We start from the raw sequence: 19,376 nt of genomic DNA, 5'->3' as shown, positions 1-19,376 counted from the left end.
CCACACAACTACAACTCCCAGCATGTCCTTACTGTAAGGGCATGCTGGCAGTTGTAGTCGTGCGGGGCGGGAGATGTGTGAGCAGGTGATAATAAATGTACTAACCCATTTTTTTTGTTTTCTTCTCATTTCAGATCCGTGTATCCTGTGGACTCCTTCGGATTCGGTGGACTACTTCGATGACCAGCGTTTTTCTTTGTTTGATTTTAATAAAATGGTTAACGAGGGCTTGTGGGGGAGTGTTTTTTGTAATAAAATTTTTTTTAAAACCTGTTGTGTTTTTTTCTTACTTTACTAGACAGGCTTAGTAGTGGAAGCTGTCTTATAGACAGAGTCCATTACTAACCTGGGCTTAGCGTTAGCCACAAAAACAGCTAGCGCTAACCCCCTATTATTACCCCGGTACCCAACGCCACAGGGGTGTCGGGAAGAGCCGGTACCAACAGGCCTGGAGCGTCAAAAATGGCGCTCCTGGGCCTAGGCGGTAACAGGCTGGCGTTATTTAGGCTGGGGAGGGCCAGTAACAATGGTCCTCGCCCACCCTGGGAACGTCAGGCTGTTACTGTTTGGTTGGTATTTGGCTGAGAATGAAAATAGGGGGGACCCTATTCGGGTTTTTTTTTTTTAAATAATTAAATATATTTAAAAAACGCATAGGGTCCCCCTATTTTTATTCTCAGCCAAATACCAACCAAACAGTAACAGCCTGACGTTACCAGGGTGGGCGAGGACCATTGTTACTGGCCCTCCCCAACCTAAATAAAGCCAGCCTGTTACCGCCTAGGCCCAGGAGCGCCATTTTTGACGCTCCGGGCCTGATGGTACCGGCTCTTCCCGACACCCCTGTGGTGTTGGGTACCGGGGTAATAATTGGGGGTTAGCGCTAGCTGTTTTTGTGGCTAACGCTAAGCCCGCCTTAGTAATGGACTCAGTCTATAAGACAGCTTCCACTACTAAGCCTGTCTAGTAAAGTAAAAAAAAAACACAACAGGTTTAAAAAAAAAATTTATTACAAAAAAACACTCCCCCACAAGCCCTCGTTAACCATTTTATTAACATCAAGCAAAGAAAAACGCTGGTCGTCGAAGTAGTCCACCGAATCCGAAGGAGTCCACAGGATACACAGATCTGTAGAAGAAGTAACCAAAAAAAAAAAGTGTAAGTACATTTAGGGAGAAAAAAAACTGTGTTAAAAAAATGTAATAAACACACACACACACACACACACTAAACGCCGTTTACCACTTCTGAGCCATGACTACAATTTACAGTGATCCCTCAACTTACAATGGCCTCAACATACAATAGTTTCAACATACAATGGTCTTTTCTGGACCATCGTAAGTTGAAACCAGACTCGACATACAATGCTACAGACAGTCCAGATCTGTGAAACGTGTCAATGGCTGGAAGAACCAACCAATCAAAATGGGCATTCACTGGTAAAACCCCTGTATTACTGAAGTGTATGCACTGACTGGTGTCTGGTATTACATGTTCTGTACACTTTACCTGTATCAGGGTTAGCTGCTCTTTTGGACACCAGGTGAGGGCGACTCCATTACTTGTTTGGGACATTGCCTGTACTGTACAGGACCCCTGAAGAAGCTTCTGTCCTCTACATAGACCAGTGTTTCCCAAGCAGAGTGGCCCCATCTGTTGCAAAACTACAACTCCCAGCATGCCCGGACAGCCTTTGGCTGTCCAGGCATGCTGGGAGTTATAGTTTTGCAACAGCTGGAGGCTCCCTGCTTGGGAAACACTGACATAGACAGTAATTTACAGCTCCCAGCAGATCTTTATTACTTTTATATGTAAGGATTTGCTTTATCTACATTAGTTATCTTCTTATTTTTCTTTGTCAGTTTTTCCTATTTTTGGATGACATTTTGTTGCCTTTATAACCAATTACCAGGTTTCCATAGAGTTATGGTCTCAACATACAATGGTTTCAACTTACAATGGTTGTCCTGGAACCAATTAATATTGTAACTTGAGGGACCACTGTAGTTATTGAATTATTTAGATGTGGTGAAAAAGCTAAAAAAAAAAACTCAAAAACAAAAGATCCAGAAGGAAACCAGCAGCCAAACCTATTCAGACAGCAGGAAAAAGGAACAGACAATTTTTTCTACTACATGAAGTAAATTTCCCACTTTTGCCTATGTGTGCCAAATTTATTAATGCCGTGCAACAATTTAGTAAATTTGTCGCACATAGTCAAAAATGAAGTAGAAAAAAAACAGGGTAAAAACCAGACTACATAGTAAAAGATTAGTAAATGCCCCTCAATATGTGCAGTCCGCTAATTTCAGTGTGTACAGTGGTCCCTCAACATACGATGGTAATCCGTTCCAAATGGACCATCGTTTGTTGAAACCATCGTATGTTGAGGGATCGGTGCAATGTAAAGTATAGGACAGTGGTCTACAACCTGTGGACCTCCAGATGTTGCAAAACTACAACACCCAGCATGCCCGGACAGCCAACGGCTGTCCGAGCATGCTGGGAGTTGTAGTTTTGCAACATCTGGAGGTCCGCAGGTTGTAGACCACTGGTATTGGAGGTTATACTCACGTGTCCCCGCCGCTCCGGACTGCCACCGCACGTCACTGCTGCCCTGGATGTCGCCCTGTATCACTGTCGCCGCGTCCCCGGGGTGTCCCCGAAGCTCCGGTAAGGCCTCTGCTACCCCGGCACCCTCGCTCTCCGTCGCTGCCATCACGTCGCTACGCACGCCGCTCCTATTGGATGACGGGACGGCATGCGCAGCGACGTGATGACAACGATGGAGAGCGCCGACGATGCAGGGGATCCCGAAGAGGACTCGCCGGAGCCCCGAGGACAGGTAAGTGATCGTCAGCGGACCACACTGGGCACCGTAAACGGCTATCGGGTGGCAGCTGAAGCAGTCTGCTCTGCCGGATAGCCATTTATGCAATGGCCCCGACATACAAAAGCATCGTATGTTGATGCTGCCTTCAACATGCGATGGCCTCTGAGAGGCCATCATATGTTGAAATGATCGTATGCCAGGGCAATCGTAGGTCGAGGGGGGGGGGGGGGGGGGTACTGTAATACCTTATTTCCCCTGTGAAGGTGCTGTTACAGAATAGATCACTCGCTGCTGACTTTCTCTACAAATTTCTGCTGATCATAAGGAGTTTTATCTCTGGAAAAAAATCTATGGGGGAGCCATTTAACAAAAACTTGTCAAAATGGAGCACCCTTGAGTGATCCAGGATTAGAAAAACAAAGCTGCTTTGGTCTAGAAACAGCTCCACTTCTGTCCTCAGGCTGTGTGTGGTATTGCAGTTTAGTTCCTTTCAAGTAATTGGAATCCAATTTTTTCAAGAAATTAGTTTTTTTGTACTCTTAGACAACCCCTTTTAAGACATTCAAAACATTCAAAGTTTTTCTAGGTTGGCTTCACCTTTATGTTTTTACAGTAAGGGTATGTTAACATGGGCGGATTACATGAGGAATTAAATCCACAGCGGATTTTGATATGGTTGATTTCAGTGGGTCAGCAGAAAATCTACAATAGTGGCAGATTTGCATATTTTGCTTCGGACCCATTGAAGTCAAAGGTAGCAAAATCTGCTGCAAATTTTCTGCAAAAAATATGCTGTAGAAATTCCTCAGGTAATCCACCCGTGTGAACATACCCCAAGTTCAAAAATGGAAAATGGAAAGAAAAATTGACAGCTTGTTCAACCACACTAAACCTGATATACTGGGGTGAACAGCTTTAAAAAGAGAGGTTACTTACGTTTCTCTTTAAAGCCTCAGTATCTTTATAGCAAAAAATTAGGGTCTAGACTTTATGATCTATCCCAAAGGGTAAAAAATCAATATTATATATTCTTACTGTATTCTTAACTTGTGTTATTACTAAGAGGCCTATAGAAAATTGCTGGTAGGCTTTCAGTAAACCTTTAAGCCAAGTTGGACAGCAATGCAGTAAATTTTAGTGTTAGTGTGTTATTTTAGTAATTTAAGGGGCCACCAACTCCTTTTTTTTTTTTTTTTTTTTAATATTGACTTTACAGGTCATGGTTAAGTTTGTTGTGTTAGTGGAGGAAGCATTTTAAAGTCCTTTTAAGGGGTTTCCCACGAGATGAAAATATGGCATATTGCTAGTGTGTGCCTTCACTTTCTGATTTGTAGGCGCCACTGCCACGGATCAGTCATCCTGGTCCTTTAGCAGAAAAACAGCCCCAAAGTATGATGTTTTCACCCCCATGCTTCACAGTAGGTATGGTGTTCTTTGGATACAGCTCAGCATTCTTTCTTCTCCAAACACGACGAGTTGAGTTTTTACCAAAAAGTTCTACTTTGATTTCATCTGACCATATGACTTTCTCCCAATACTCTTCTGGATCATCCACATGCTCTCTAGCAAACTTCTGACGTGCCAGGACATGGTAGCCTTTGTTACTGATGGTAGCCTTTGTTACTTTGGTCCCAGCTCTCTGCAGATCATTCACTAGGTCCCCCCGTGTGGTTCTGGGATTTTTGCTCACCGTTCCTGTGATCATTTTGACACCATGGGGTGAGATCTTGTGTGGAGCCCCAGATCGAGGGAGATTATCAGTGGTCTTGTATGTCTTCCATTTTCTAATAATTGCTCCCACAGTTGATTTCTTCACACCAAGCTGCTTGCCTATTGCAGATTTAGTCTTCCCAGCCTGGTGCAGGTCTACAATTTTGTTTCTGGTGTCCTTCGACAGCTCTTTGGTCTTGGCCATAGTGGAGTTTGGAGTGTTACTGTTTGAGGTTGTGGACAGGTGTCTTTTATACTGATAAGTTCAAACAGGAGCCATTAATACAGGTAACGAGCGGAGGGCAGAGGAGACTCTGAAAGAAGAAGTTACAGGTCTGTTAGAGCCAAAAATCTTGCATGTTTGTAGGTGACCAAATACTTATTGCAAATAAATTCTTTAAAAATCAGACAATGTGATTTTATGGATTTTTTTTTTCTCATAATGTCTCTCATAGCTGAGGTATACCTATGATGAAAATTACAGGCCTCTCATCTTTTTAAATGGGAGAACCTGCACAATTGGTGGCTGACTAAATATTTTTTTTTGCCCCACCGTACCTTAATAAGTGTGACAGAGAATGTGTTCCCAGCTTGACTCCGTTCTACCTGCTCACTTGTACCTGTGGCTAATCTTGCCTGTTTCTGGCTACAAAGCTGTGCTGCCCACCCTAACCTGTTTCCCTTTCCACTGACTACTCACATATGCTTTTCCGTTCACCTCTAGGCCTTGGATTGTACCCATACTGCTCTCCAACTCAAAAAATTTGAATATCGTGCAAAGTTCATTTATTTCTGTAATGCAACTTAAAAGGTGAAACTAATATACGAGAGAGACTCAGACTCATTACATGCAAAGCAAGATAGTACAAGCCGTGATTTGTCATAATTGTGATTATTATGGCTTACAGCTCATGAATACCCCAAATCCCCAATATATGATATGATTTGGGGGAACCATGTCATCTGCTGGTGTTGGTCACTATGCTTCATTAAGGGAAATCTGTCACCGTTGTCACCTGCACTAACCTGTCAGTACCGACAGGTAGTGCAGGTGAGACTGATGACAACGGTACTTACCTTGTCCCGTTCCGTGCAGGGGATTTCCGGTAATCTTCTCCGTTAGCTTCAGCTCCAGGCCCGGCTTGGGGCACGGGCGGAGCATAGTGATGTTGCTGCTGCTGTCCAGGGTCAACGCATCTGTCTACCAGGAGATTTTGGAGCAATATAGATTTCCTTTCCTTTTAAAGAACAACTGTAGTGGTACACTTTTATATATGCCCGGGCCTCAAAAATAAACAAAACAAACTCCTACATACCTTCCTACGAGCCCCCGTTGGTCCGGCACAGGCCTCATGGTCCGGCAGTGCTGACGTGATTCCACTTCCTGGGGACGATGACACCGCAGGCGTATTACTGGCCGTAGCGATGTCCCGCCCCGGCCTGTGATAGGCTTAGCCCACAGTCATGTAAGGAGCTCTGGCCGGCTTCTTATATGACAGTGGGATCAGCCTATCACAGGCCGGGGCGGGACATCGCTACAGCCGGTGATACGCCGACGGCACTGCGGTGTCCCCATCCCCAGGAAGTGGAATGATGTCAGCACTGCCGGACCGTGAGGCCTGTGCCGGACCAACGGGGGCTCGTAGGAAGGTATGTATGAGTTTATTTTTGAGGCCCGGGCATATATAAAAGCATACCACTACAGTTGCCCTTTAAGTTGCATTAATGAAATACGATGGACTTTTGCACAATATTCAATTTTTTTTTGTTTCACCTGTAGTAGTCCCCTGTTGCAAAGTCCAGATCCCTGTATAGAGGTTAAAGGGGCACTGTCAGATTCAAAAACTTTTTATATGATGTACATCTTTGCAAAACATTAACCTTTCCTATATACTTCATAACATTTTTTTTTTTTTTCATTTTTGTCCAGTAAGTGAGGGTGGGCCTTTGTGCTCTCTCCTATCTGATAGTACTCCTCTGTGCTCTCTGCTGTCTGATAGTACTCCTCTGTGCTCTCTGCTGTCTGATAGTACTCCTCTGTGCTCTCTCCTGTCTGATAGTACTCCTCTGTGCTCTCTGCTGTCTGATAGTACTCCTCTGTGCTCTCTCCTGTCTGATAGTACTCCTCTGTACTCTCTCCTGTCTGATAGTACTCCTCTGTGCTCTCTCCTGTCTGATAGTACTCCTCTGTGCTCTCTCCTGTCTGATAGGACTCCTCTGTGCTCTCTCCTGTCTGATAGGACTCCTCTGTGCTCTCTCCTGTCTGATAGGACTCCTCTGTGCTCTCTCCTGCCTGATAGGACTCCTCTGTGCTCTCTCCTGCCTGATAGGACTCCTCTGTGCTCTCTCCTATATGATAGTACTCCTCTGTGCTCTCTCCTATATGATAGTACTCCTCTGTGCTCTCTTCTGTCTGATAGGACTCCTCTGTGCTCTCTCCTGTCTGATAGGACTCCTCTGTGCTCTCTCCTGTCTGATAGGACTCCTCTGTGCTCTCTCCTGTCTGATAGGACTCCTCTGTGCTCTCTCCTGTCTGATAGGACTCCTCTGTGCTCTCTCCTATATGATAAGACTCCTCTGTGCTCTCTCCTGTCTGATAGGACTCCTCTGTGCTCTCTCCTGTCTGATAGGACTCCTCTGTGCTCTCTCCTGTCTGATAGGACTCCTCTGTGCTCTCTCCTGTCTGATAGGACTCCTCTGTGCTCTCTCCTGTCTGATAGGACTCCTCTGTGCTCTCTCCTGTCTGATAGGACTCCTCTGTGCTCTCTCCTGTCTGATAGGACTCCTCTGTGCTCTCTCCTGTCTGATAGGACTCCTCTGTGCTCTCTCCTGTCTGATAGGACTCCTCTGTGCTCTCTCCTGTCTGATAGGACTCCTCTGTGCTCTCTCCTGTCTGATAGGACTCCTCTGTGCTCTCTCCTATATGATAGTACTCCTCTGTGCTCTCTCCTATATGATAGTACTCCTCTGTGCTCTCTCCTGTCTGATAGGACTCCTCTGTGCTCTCTCCTGTCTGATAGGACTCCTCTGTGCTCTCTCCTGTCTGATAGGACTCCTCTGTGCTCTCTCCTATATGATAGGACTCCTCTGTGCTCTCTCCTATATGATAGGACTCCTCTGTGCTCTCTCCTGTCTGATAGGACTCCTCTGTGCTCTCTCCTGTCTGATAGGACTCCTCTGTGCTCTCTCCTATATGATAGGACTCCTCTGTGCTCTCTCCTATATGATAGGACTCCTCTGTGCTCTCTCCTGTCTGATAGAACTCCTCTGTGCTCTCTCCTGTCTGAGAGCACTCCTCTGTGCTCTCTCCTGTCTGAGAGCACTCCTCTGTGCTCTCTCCTGTCTGAGAGCACTCCTCTGTGCCCGCTCCTGTCTGAGAGCACTCCTCTGTGCTCTCTCCTGTCCTATCAGACGGAGTGCTAGCCCACCCTCACTTACTGGACTTTGTTCATGCCTGTGCTTCAGCTTGGATAAAGCCATGATTTTATAAGCCATGATTTCTATAAAAAGGAAATAACATTTTCTTATGAAGTATCTTAGAAAGGTGAATGTTTTGCCAATATGTACAACATATAAAAGTTTTTTTTTTTTATCTTACAGTGCCCATTTAAGACGTGCACATGATCAAAAACCTTACCCTTGTGCAGTGCTGCTCTGCAGTTCTTTTAAGAGCCAGAAAAGGTTCCTGTCCTGCAGCTCCCAATGATTTCAATGAAAGCTTCAAAGCAGGCCCACGGGGGAAAATGTGTTAGGTCACTTCTTTTTTGCGCAGTTTCCTGTCAGGGGGAGATTTTATTTCTAATAGTTTTTTTTGGTTTTTTTTTTACCTGCAATTTTTTTAAATAAAATTTCCGATTTCAACTTTAAAAAAACAATGTTATTTCCCAAGTGCACATGCTCTTGAAGGCTTAAAACCAGGTGGCTACTTAAACAATGCCTCTTGAATGTGGCAAAGTCAAACTGGTTGGGCAGCACAGTGGGTCCACACCAACTTATCGTTGCACCTTGCCGTTTACCTGTATTGTAAATCTGGATGAAAGTCCCTGCGGATGCCCATGACATTAATGTTTGTCACCCCAACTTATCCAAGAACAGAACCAAAGGAAGAGGCTGATAGGACAAGCAGCTTGTATTTGCTGTTTTTTTTTTGTGTTTTTAAATGATTTATTTTTCTTTATATATATATATATATATATATATATGTATATATATATATGTATATATAATCATTTTATTTATTTATTTTTTTTTTTTGCACAAGCAGATTTATTTAAATGAATCTGGTATTGAGGTGGAGATATTCACTGAACAGCCTGTCTCGGGGTCACTATTATTTATAACTGCATTCTGCCTGCATGTCACAATTCCAATATGCAAAGCTCTACCGTGTGCGGCCTGAAAGGAGCCCAGGCTGCCCCTTTCCAAGATAGATATTAGGAGCATTTAATAAGACGCCCTGCGCTGACAGCCAGCACGTGGAGAGCATCCTGGATATTAATATGAATAGTCAGTTCTTCCTATTGCAAGGAATTCCCAGTATCACAGCACCTGCTCCAGAATGTGGAATTAAGGGCAGCATACAATCAGTTTTAGCTTACACTGTGTGTGTGTTTTTTATTATGTGTTTTAAGCAGAAATTAGAATTTAGATGAGCCGGTGTCAGGAGGGTGTGTGATTTCACAGAAAGGATCCAGTCTTCTGGGACTTCGCTCTCTGCTCGGAGAGCCTCTCTTCAATCATTCCTCGCTGCTAATTTTGGTGTCACTCTCATTTATTTTTAAACGATTCATTTCAAAGAAAGAAGGGGGGGGGGGATTGTAAATGGCCCCGATGTGATCTACAATTTAGTCTATTACTGTTGCAGCCTGCAAGCCTCCCGGGAAGCGGAACATACATGGCCTCAAGGTAGGAATTTCAATAATTGTTTCACTAAAGTTGGATGGATTTGAAATGCTGTGTTCCACTTATTGAAATGTCAAAAAAAAAATCTGTACTTTCAACATTGCTGACAAGCAGGACTTACATTTACTAGCAGGAACTGGCTGAGAGTGCAGGACAGATCGGAACCTCGCACTGTGCAGTCTCACTTGGCATTAACCCTTTGACTGTCTGCACAGTTAAACAGAGATCTATTATTATATTCCATATCTCCACCATTTGCATGCTTCTATTAAATGTGATTATTCCTGACTATGTAAAAGCAACACAAAAAGACATTATTGGCAATTGATGGAAATTAACGCGCAGGTTTTCATGATAAATTGGACTCATGGTGGCGCTGTTTTATAAAAAAAAATGTATGCTTGAATGCTGGAAAAATGTAAAATAAATTTATACTGTATCTATATATTTTACACTGAAAAACACCAGTTGATACACCAGCCAAATATTCAATATAAAACCAATATCTTTATTAAATCCTCTATTATAAAAAAAACATATGTGGTGCTCCATAAAACTACAGACAAAAAAAGAGTCAGGAAAATACTTAAAGGGGTACTCCGGTGGAATTTTTTTATTTTTAAATGAACTGGCGCCAGAAAGTTAAACAAATTTGTAAATTACTTCTATTAAAACATCTTAATCCTTTCAGTACTTTTTAGCAGCTGTATGCTGCAGAGGAAAATCTTTATTTTTTTTATTTATTTTTTGTGTTGTCCACAGTGCTCTCTGCTGACACCTGATGCCCGTATCAGGAACTGTCCAGAGCAGGAGAAAATCCCCATAGCAAACCTATGCTACTCTGGACAGTTCCGGATACGGGCATCAGGTGTCAGCAGAGAGCACTGTGGACAACACAAAAAAGAAATTCAAAAAGTAAATAATTTCCTCTGTAGCATACAGCTGCTAAAAAGTACTAAAAGGATTAAGATTTTTTAATAGAAGAAATTTCAAATCTGTTTAACTTTCTGGTACCAGTTCATTTAAAAAAAAAATAAAATAAAAGTTTCCCACCGGAGTACCCCTTGAAGGTAACTATATAATACACACTGTAAAATGATGGCAAAACAGCACTGTGAAGGTACCTAAGACCTCCACAAAGGGGGTGTTACAGAAACTATCCGAACATATCCACAATGTTTATTATTACATATGAGCACAGCAGTAATAGACCAGAGAGATTAAGGTCATTCAGAGTTAAACCACTATGGGCTATGACCCCAAATCCCCCACTAGGGTATAAGGTGCATGAAAAATGATATGAACGAGCGTACTGTATACATAAAGATTCTGTCACTCACCCATGCTGTGTATGGAAGGGTTTTCCTGAACCCTGAGCGCGCTTTCGCTCCTTCTTCAGGGGTCTACTATGCTGTGTGTGTGTCTGGCTTATAAGGGGGATGCGCCATTAGTTTCTGGGATGCCGAATCGGCTTTCGGTCCGACGCTTAAACGCGGTGCGTGCAAATGTCCCCTGCGTCATCACACAGCCGAACGAACCAATGCCTTGATATGACGTCAGCTGTCCGGATCTGATCTATAGCCGCAAGAGGAGAAATGGGGCTCACTTGTGTTAACAGCACGCATGCTCACAAGGAGCGGCAGGTAGATAAAATTAAAAACAGGGAAATTTATTAGTAACTATACAAAGTGACCCTACCCATATATATTAACAAGGGGGTTGCCCTAATATTATAAATATATTATAGCTGTGAAAAAATACTACTGATCCATATCCTACTTAAACAGCATGATATAGTGGTGTCTCTAACCCCTAAATGGGGACATACCTACTAAAGTGCAATAAACTATCTTTTACCTATTTCTAGTTATTGAATTATTAACCTCATTATTAGCAAAAATGCTCCAATATGTGACATAAAGTGACATTTATACCACATTAGATATATAAAGGCAAATTGCCCCAAAAAGTGACTAGTGTCTAAAAAAAAGTGTACTGATGCTAAGTGATAATATAAATAAATATATTTTTTACAATACAATGTAAAAGACAAAAAAATATACTCACCTTCTTAGACACTAGTCACTTTTTGGGGCAATTTGCCTTTTATATATCTAATGTGGTATAAATGTCACTTTATCATCTGGTGTTTTTTCAGTGTAAAATAGTTACACAAGTTGATATAGGATGTATGTCCTAGTAATGGGTCCACTACTGTCACCCTAAGGGTATGTTCACACTACGGATAATGAACGGAATCTCCGCTCGCAGAATTCCACGAGCAGAGATTCCATTCTGGTGGCCGCCGCCACCGCAATACTTCAGCGGTAGGACCACACAGCACTGCGGCGTCACCATTGACGGCTATGCAGTGTTCGCGGACTTGCAGGCAAAGAATAAACATGTTCTTTCTTTGCACGGAACAATTTCAGCGGCGGAATTGTCCACCACTGAAATTCCGCAGTGGGAAAGGGTCTCGCAGAAGACCCATTCACACTGATTTTTATGTTCACAGCACGTAATTCCGTTCCTGACATTCCGCTCACGGAATTCCGCGGGAATTACATAGTGTGAACATACCCTAAAGCAATATGCATGTTACACTAAAAGGGTATGGGCAGAGATGCCTGGTGGAACTATTTGTGTATACTTGTTTCTCTATATTATAGAAATGTGTATGTGATACATATGTATGGGTATACACATGCATATATTTTTATTTCTTGTTTATTTTTTCTAACACTGTGGGTGAGTTAACATGGCAAATCAGTTCTATTCATCTGAATAGCTGATATATAAATAGGACAGTTGTAGAATTTTCTGTAACAAATCGGCAACACCTGAATTTAATCTAAGGGTATGTTCACATGAACAATATCTGCTGCGGATTTGGCTACCGTTGACTTCAATGAGTCTGCAGAAAATCTGCACATTCTCTACTTTTGCAGATTTGCTGCAGACCTATTGCGGTCAATAGTAGCAAACAATTATGTTCGTGTGAACGTACCCTATGGGTGAGTTCACGCAGGACTGAAATGCTTCATATTTGTTGCGGATTTTCAGCAGTTTTTTGCAAGTTAATTGGGAAAATCTGCAACAAATCTGCAGCAGTTGACTTTTCTGTGAACTACCCTTAGGGTGAATTTACACTTTAATGGTCTATTCACACGTACAATATCCTGCACAGATTTGATGCGCAGGATTTGAAGCTGTGATCAGTCATTCAGTTTACATTGAAATCTGCAGCAGAAAATCCTGTGCATCAAATCCTGCGCATCAAATCTGCGTATGTGTGAATGTACCCTTACATGACGTTTTTCCTGACTAAATTCCACACAGACTTTCCGCCGTGTGAACATACCTGAAAAGAACAATACACACATACATGTTTTAACATATTTAAGAAATCACTGATTGAAAACATTGTGTTTTTGGTTTATTTAGAATTTTTTTAAATATAGTTTTATGTATTTAATTGTATATTAGCCAAATATTTTCCCATTCCCAGTGGCAGCAGTGTATAGACAATCTTTATAAAGAGTGTTAATGATATCTAGATGACGTCCCACACCCCCTGTGCAGCAGACATTTTCAGGTATCCAGCAGAGCCCTGCTAGCGTCAAATATTTTTAATCACAGTTTTGATGCTTTTTTTTTATCTACCGTATTTGTTGCGGGGAGAACAATAGTTTTACGTCTACTGTTTTATGAACAGTAATATTCATTTGTAAATTATTTTATTGCGTTGTGTAAATATAAAGGCTTTCTGTAGCCATCCTTGATTTTATTGTGATACGGTCAATTATTATTAATGGTTTGTTTCTGTGACACCAGTAGCTCACACTAACTGGTTTCCTTTCAGACAATCTCAATAATCTTGTTTTTTTTTCTTTGAGTATTAAGTGCGTAGACACCTTCTTCTATTTTTTTTAAATGCAGGTAAACACCCGAGCAGGATCCTCTAGCAACTGCAGCTCCTCCGTGTCGGACAGTTTACCCAGCAATAGGTGAGTGCGTTCTTGCAAGTCGAGCCCACCTATAAAGGCATCACCCCAGGGCTGTGTTCAGGAAAATGCAGTAAGCGCTGTGTGTGCTTGTGTTTCTCTAAACTGTCTAGGAGCAACTTAACGGCTGAGGCAGTGAATGGAAAATAATGGAAGTAATCCACGGATGGCTAATAAGGGGACTGAAGCACGACTTATTACATGTGTACATTCATCAGGGTCCTAACCCTATATTACTCACTGCTCAAGGCCCTGGAGATTTGTCATACAACTGTTATGTCAACAGACTAAAAACATTTAAAGGGGATGTCCATACTGTCTGTGCCATAATGCTGGGGACAATGTTGTCCTATACATTACCATTTATTCATTATTTCGGGGGCAAGGCACATGTTGAAGCGGTTTTATTTTTTTCTGTTAAAAACAAGACCCCCTTATATGTAAGGCATTGTTTCCCAACCAGGGTGCCTCCAGCTGTTGCAAAACTACAACTTCCAGCATGCCTGGTCAGTCAAATGCTGTCTGGGCATGCTGGGGGTTGTAGTTTTGCAACAGCTGTATGCACCCTGGTTGGGAAACACTGAAGGGATGATTAAGTGCTGTGCCTAAACTGATACTCAAAACCATTGTGTGGCACCTGCACGGCTACAAGTTATACAAAAGAATAAAAGGCTTGTGCATGCAGCTCATCCACATACATGGACCTTGTATGACCAGCAGCTATGTGGACCCAAATAATGCCTCCATAATATGTGCTTCTGGACAGAATGCCTTTGTGTAATGTAGCATGTGATTCTTCATGCCACAACTTTTCCATATTCTAAGTGAATACGTGGGAAGAATAAACTGTATGCTACCATATAAAAAAGAATTGGAGAACAGAGATTCAGTATATTCCCATAACTATCTATGGATATCTAACTGATCTGTAATATTGATCTGTTCATATTTTACTGTCATGACTTTCATGCTGTCTAAACTGAAGTCTTTAGGGCGTCTCCCTACTCCATCAGCCCTGACTGCTAAATCTATGTATAGGAATAGGGAGAGTTAAAGCCGGTGGGCAACCCCGTGATGACTTGGGGTTTAGGCAGCATAAAAGTCATGACCAATTCCCTTTAATAACATGTGTATGCACAATAGATCCACATAGAAGCCACACTGAACGCTGAGAGGTATTGACTGATAGACCTGAGGCCCATATGAGCACCGAAACGCGTTGTCTTGTCCTATGCATCTGTTGTGGTGAAGAGTACATGTAAAGTAATACAGTAGTTCTCATTAGACCATCTTTTTCTCTCTAATCCATTTGCCTTTAATAACATTTGGTCTGTAAAAAAAAAAAAAAAAAAAAAATGTTTATATAGAGCACCTTTTTAAATAGAAATTCTAGACTAGCCAAGCTTAAAGGGGTACTCCGCTGCTCAGCATTTGGAAAAAACTGTTCGGGTGGGGCTATGACGCCACGAACTCCCGGCTCCAGCGTTCGGAACAGTTAATTCCAAACGCTGAGCAGCGGAGTACCCCTTTAAGGCCTTCACCATCCGAGCCGGGTCGAAGAAAACTGGGAGCAAAAACTTTATAGGGGAATAACAGCGGCTATCTAGGGCTCCATACATACCACAGACATAAGTGCATGTGCCACTGTATGGTGTCTCCAAACTGAGGTATTTTTTCTGGTAGTGAGCTGCAAGTTTTTTTTTTTTTCTGTATGAATCCCACAAAAAAAAACCTCTCTCTGCTTCTTTCAACCTTAGATGCATAGGGAGGTGCAATATGGCTCATAGTCTGCTGTAGACACCATGTTACACCTCCTTTAAACTCTGCCCTCTATTTGGTTGTTTTTAAAAACTGAATTAAGAAAGTAGGAAAAGATTTTATATATACGGTACTTTTTGGGCCACAACATTTTTAAAAAAAGATGCAGTGCTGCCTTAATTGTTCAAAGGCAGCACTACATCTTTTTAAATATGATTTATTTACTTTTTCTTTTATTTCTGCCACTACAATCGCATTGTACACAGAGGTCATTGAGCACTATGTATATCGTAACGATACAATTGTTCTGTAGATCTTGGTGAAAACATGCCTGCTTACATCCCTTCCAGTCATTGACATCTTGGTCAGCCGGCAGAAATGATACATAACATTTTTTCAGTGTTTTCTAATGTTGTAAGGTTGTCTGCAGGGATTGTCCTTTAAAAATGAAAAAAAAAAAGGTGAATTTCATAGGGCCAAAAATAGAGGACCAAAGTACAACATTATATTACAGTTCTGTGCAGGAAACAAGTCGTTCTTCTTATGAATACATAGCACTGATAACATAGCACTGCTGTAGCAAAAAATGCGCCCAAAAAATAGGTATAAAAAGACGCCATTTAAAAAAAATCTATGTACCTGTCAGTGCACACACGGTTAAGTAGATAACAGTCGTAATTCCAACGTTATTTACACAAGCTATTCAGTATATTTTACTCAAGAACAGCCAAGAAGAGTATTTGAAATGTAGCACTCACCCTTATCTTGAGTCGTAGAAGCTTTATTTGAAAGACTGTATTACTGTACAAAAATCCACATTGCAGATAGAGAACAGAGACACGGCCCCCTGCGAGCAGGGGAGCGGTGACAGCTCCGTTTTGCGGGTTTACCGCTTGGTCACGCCTAAGGCCATTTCTCTTATTTCTCAATACGAGTGCACCGCCTGGCACTCATCCCAGTCGCTTAACCCCCCGCTGCATCAGCATTATTGTACGCTACCAGTGGTGAGTGTGCTTTACCTACATTCTCTTGAGTATCTTTTACACAGATAAAAGATCTATGCAAAAGATTCCAGATTTCTTACACAGTTATATAACCAAATGTCTGCTCTTTCCATTCACCAAGGCAACCAAGAACAACTGGTGCAAAATTAGAAAAAAATCAGAATGCAAGGAACCTTATAGGGAAAAAATAAACAAAATACATTTTTGCCGTTCGTTCTCGTGTACGTTACATATGTCCAGATAAGATTCTACATGTAAATTTCAGTACAGTTAGATTATTTTTGAATTATTTCCCTGGCATTGTTCTCTTTCAAGAATTATCTATAAGGATATTTAAAAGAGTTTAAAAGTCTTTCATCTCTTGTTAACTGGTGTAATGTCTTCTCTCACAGCCTTAAGACGTCTTCTGCAGAGCTCAAGAAGATTTTGGCCAATGGACAGGTGGGACCTGATAAGTGTTGTATTATGACATTTACAGATTTTCTTTATTATGAAATGGTAATATTAAAGAACTTAAAGGGGTTCTCCACCATAAGGTGATTTTAGTACGTACCTGGCAGACAGTAATGTTCATGCTTAGGAAGGATCTGCGCTTGTCTTGGGGCTAAATAGCTATGTTGTGAGATTACCATAAAACTGTGGCTAGCTTTTTGTGAACTGGTATTTCCTGTTTGATATTTTTATTTTTTGCCTACAAATCCCATAATTCCATTTTCCTCCCTCCCACACATCAGCCACCCCACCCATTGAAACATAAAGGAGCTGCATCCATTCAACAGACCTGTGGTTTTCAATCAGGGTGCCTACAGTTGTTGCTTTAGTTGCAGATTGATCTCTCTCCCACCAAGCGATCGCTCCACCCATTGAAGCAGACAGGCTCCCTGTCATCAGCTGACTAGTGAGTCAGGTCTCTGCCGCATCTCAACCTGGGAAAAATCTGAGACAACAGTCATTTTGTATGCTGTTAAAAATAACAATTGGGGTGAAAATCACATAAGAATTGTGAAAAAACCGTCACACACAGGTATAGACACCATATTATGAACTACACTAACTTTACAGCCCCTGTAGCACAGTCAAACAAAAAAAAATCCTGGAATACCCCTTTAAGATGCATGTTGTATGTAGAGAAACCTACAAAAGCCAAAAATGTTAGGATATGGGGGTTGTCTAATAGTAATAATAGTGATAAGACGGCCCTACAATGTGCACATTTTCCTGCAGCAGCCATTAGAGATTGTTGGCAGAAACAGTTTATTTTCATCTTCTTTATAGATATGTTTATCCCAGACATTCTTATGTTCACTTACTGTGGATTTACCAACCACATCTGCTAGAAGTTTATTTCAAGCATCTACTATTCTTTCAATAAAACATTTTCTGAACCTTATTCAACTCTTCAACATATGTAAAGGTTTTAATTGTATCCCTCCTCTCCCTTCTTTCCTCCAGAATAAACAGATTCAGTTCTTTAACCCCTTAACGACGCAGGACATAATTGTACGTCCTGGTGAGGTGGTACTTATCGCACCAGGACGTACATTTGGTACTTAACGCGTACATGACAGCGAGAATCAGAGCGATGCTCGGGTCATGCGCGACAGTTCCCGGCTGCTCATAGCAGCTAGGGACCCGCCGGTAATGGCCGACATCCCCGATCGCGCGGTCTGCCATTAACCCCTCAGATGCCATGATCAATACAGATTACGGCATCTGCTGGAGTGCAGTCAGAAAAATGCATGATCGGATAGCCCACAGCACTGCCGCGGCGATCCGATCATCTGTAATGGTGGACGGAGGTCCCCTCACCTGCCTCCGTCCGTCTCCCTGCGTCTTCTGCTCTGGTCTGAGATCAAGCACACCAGAGCAGATCACCACCGATAATACTAATCAGTGCTATGCCCTATGCATAGCACTGAAGAGTATTAGCAATCAAATAATTGCTATAAATAGTCTCCTATGGGGACTATTAAAGTGTAAAAATAAAAGTAAAAAAAAAAAATTTTGAAAAATCCCCTCTCCCAATAAAAATGTAAATTGTCCCTTTTTTCCCCATTTTACCTCCAAAAAGTATAAAAAAAAGTTTTAATAAACATATTTGGTATTGCCGCGTGCGTAAATATCCGAACTATTCAAATATGTTAATTATCCCGTACGGTGAACGGCGTGAATGTAAAAAAATGTCCAAAATTGCTGCTTTTTTAGAACATTTTATTCCCATAAAAATGTATAAAAATGTATTAAAAGTTTTACATAAGCAAATGTGGTATAAAAAAAAAAAAAGTACAGGTCACGGTGCAAAAAATGAGCCCTTATACCACTGCTTATACGGAAAAAGTTATAGGTCAGCAAAATAGAGGGATTTTAAACGTACTAATTTGGTTAAAAATTTTGCGTTTTTTTTTAACGTGGTACAATAATAGAAAAGTATGTAATTATGGGTATCATTTTAATCGTATTAACCCACAGAATAAAGAAAACAGGTCTATTTTACCGTAAAGTGTACAGCATGAAAACGGAAGCTTCCCAAATTGCAGTTTTCCCCACACAAATAGAATTTTTTGGTTGTGCCATACATTTTATGGTAAAATGAGTGATGTGATTACAAAGCACAACTGGTCGCACAAAAAGACAATCCCTCATACTAGTCTGTGGATGAAAATATGAAAGAGTTATGATGAAAGTGAGGAGGAAAAAACTAAAACATAAAAATAAAATTGTCTGAGTCCTTAACCCCTTAAGGACTCAGCCCATTTTGGCCTTAAGGACTCAGACAATTTAATTTTTACGTTTTCATTTTTTCCTCCTCGCCTTCTAAAAATCATAACTCTTTTATATTTTCATCCACAGACTAGTATGAGGGCTTGTTTTTTGCGCGACCAGTTGTCCTTTGTAATGACATCACTCATTATATCATAAAATGTATGGCGCAACCAAAAAACACTATTTTTGTGGGGAAATTAAAACGAAAAACGCAATTTTGCTAATTTTGGAAGGTTTTGTTTTCACGCCGTACAATTTATGGTAAAAATGACATGTGTTCTTTATTCTGAGGGTCAATACGATTAAAATGATACCCATTATTATATACTTTTATATTATTGTTGCGCTTAAAAAAAATCACAAACTTTTTAACCAAATTAGTACGTTTATAATCCCTTT

General features: G+C 41.4%; 1 protein-coding gene across 5 annotated transcripts in view; it reads left to right on the top strand.

The window, feature by feature from the left end:
• Positions 1 to 19,376, top strand: part of MAP2K5 (mitogen-activated protein kinase kinase 5) — a 178,019-nt gene that overhangs the window by 39,158 nt on the left and 119,485 nt on the right. For all 5 annotated transcript variants that reach the window (XM_056571648.1, XM_056571650.1, XM_056571651.1 and 2 more), the window contains 3 exons: positions 9,411 to 9,451; positions 13,388 to 13,455; positions 16,607 to 16,655. In XM_056571648.1, the coding sequence (XP_056427623.1) occupies positions 9,411 to 9,451; positions 13,388 to 13,455; positions 16,607 to 16,655 (158 nt within the window). The remainder of the gene's footprint in view (positions 1 to 9,410; positions 9,452 to 13,387; positions 13,456 to 16,606; positions 16,656 to 19,376) is intronic.

The sequence above is a fragment of the Hyla sarda genome, chromosome 4 (genome assembly GCF_029499605.1).
Source record: "Hyla sarda isolate aHylSar1 chromosome 4, aHylSar1.hap1, whole genome shotgun sequence".
NCBI classification, from domain to species: Eukaryota; Metazoa; Chordata; class Amphibia; order Anura; family Hylidae; genus Hyla; species Hyla sarda.
The sequence above is the reverse complement of the archived record's forward strand: the minus strand, read 5'-3'. Positions and strand labels throughout refer to the sequence as shown.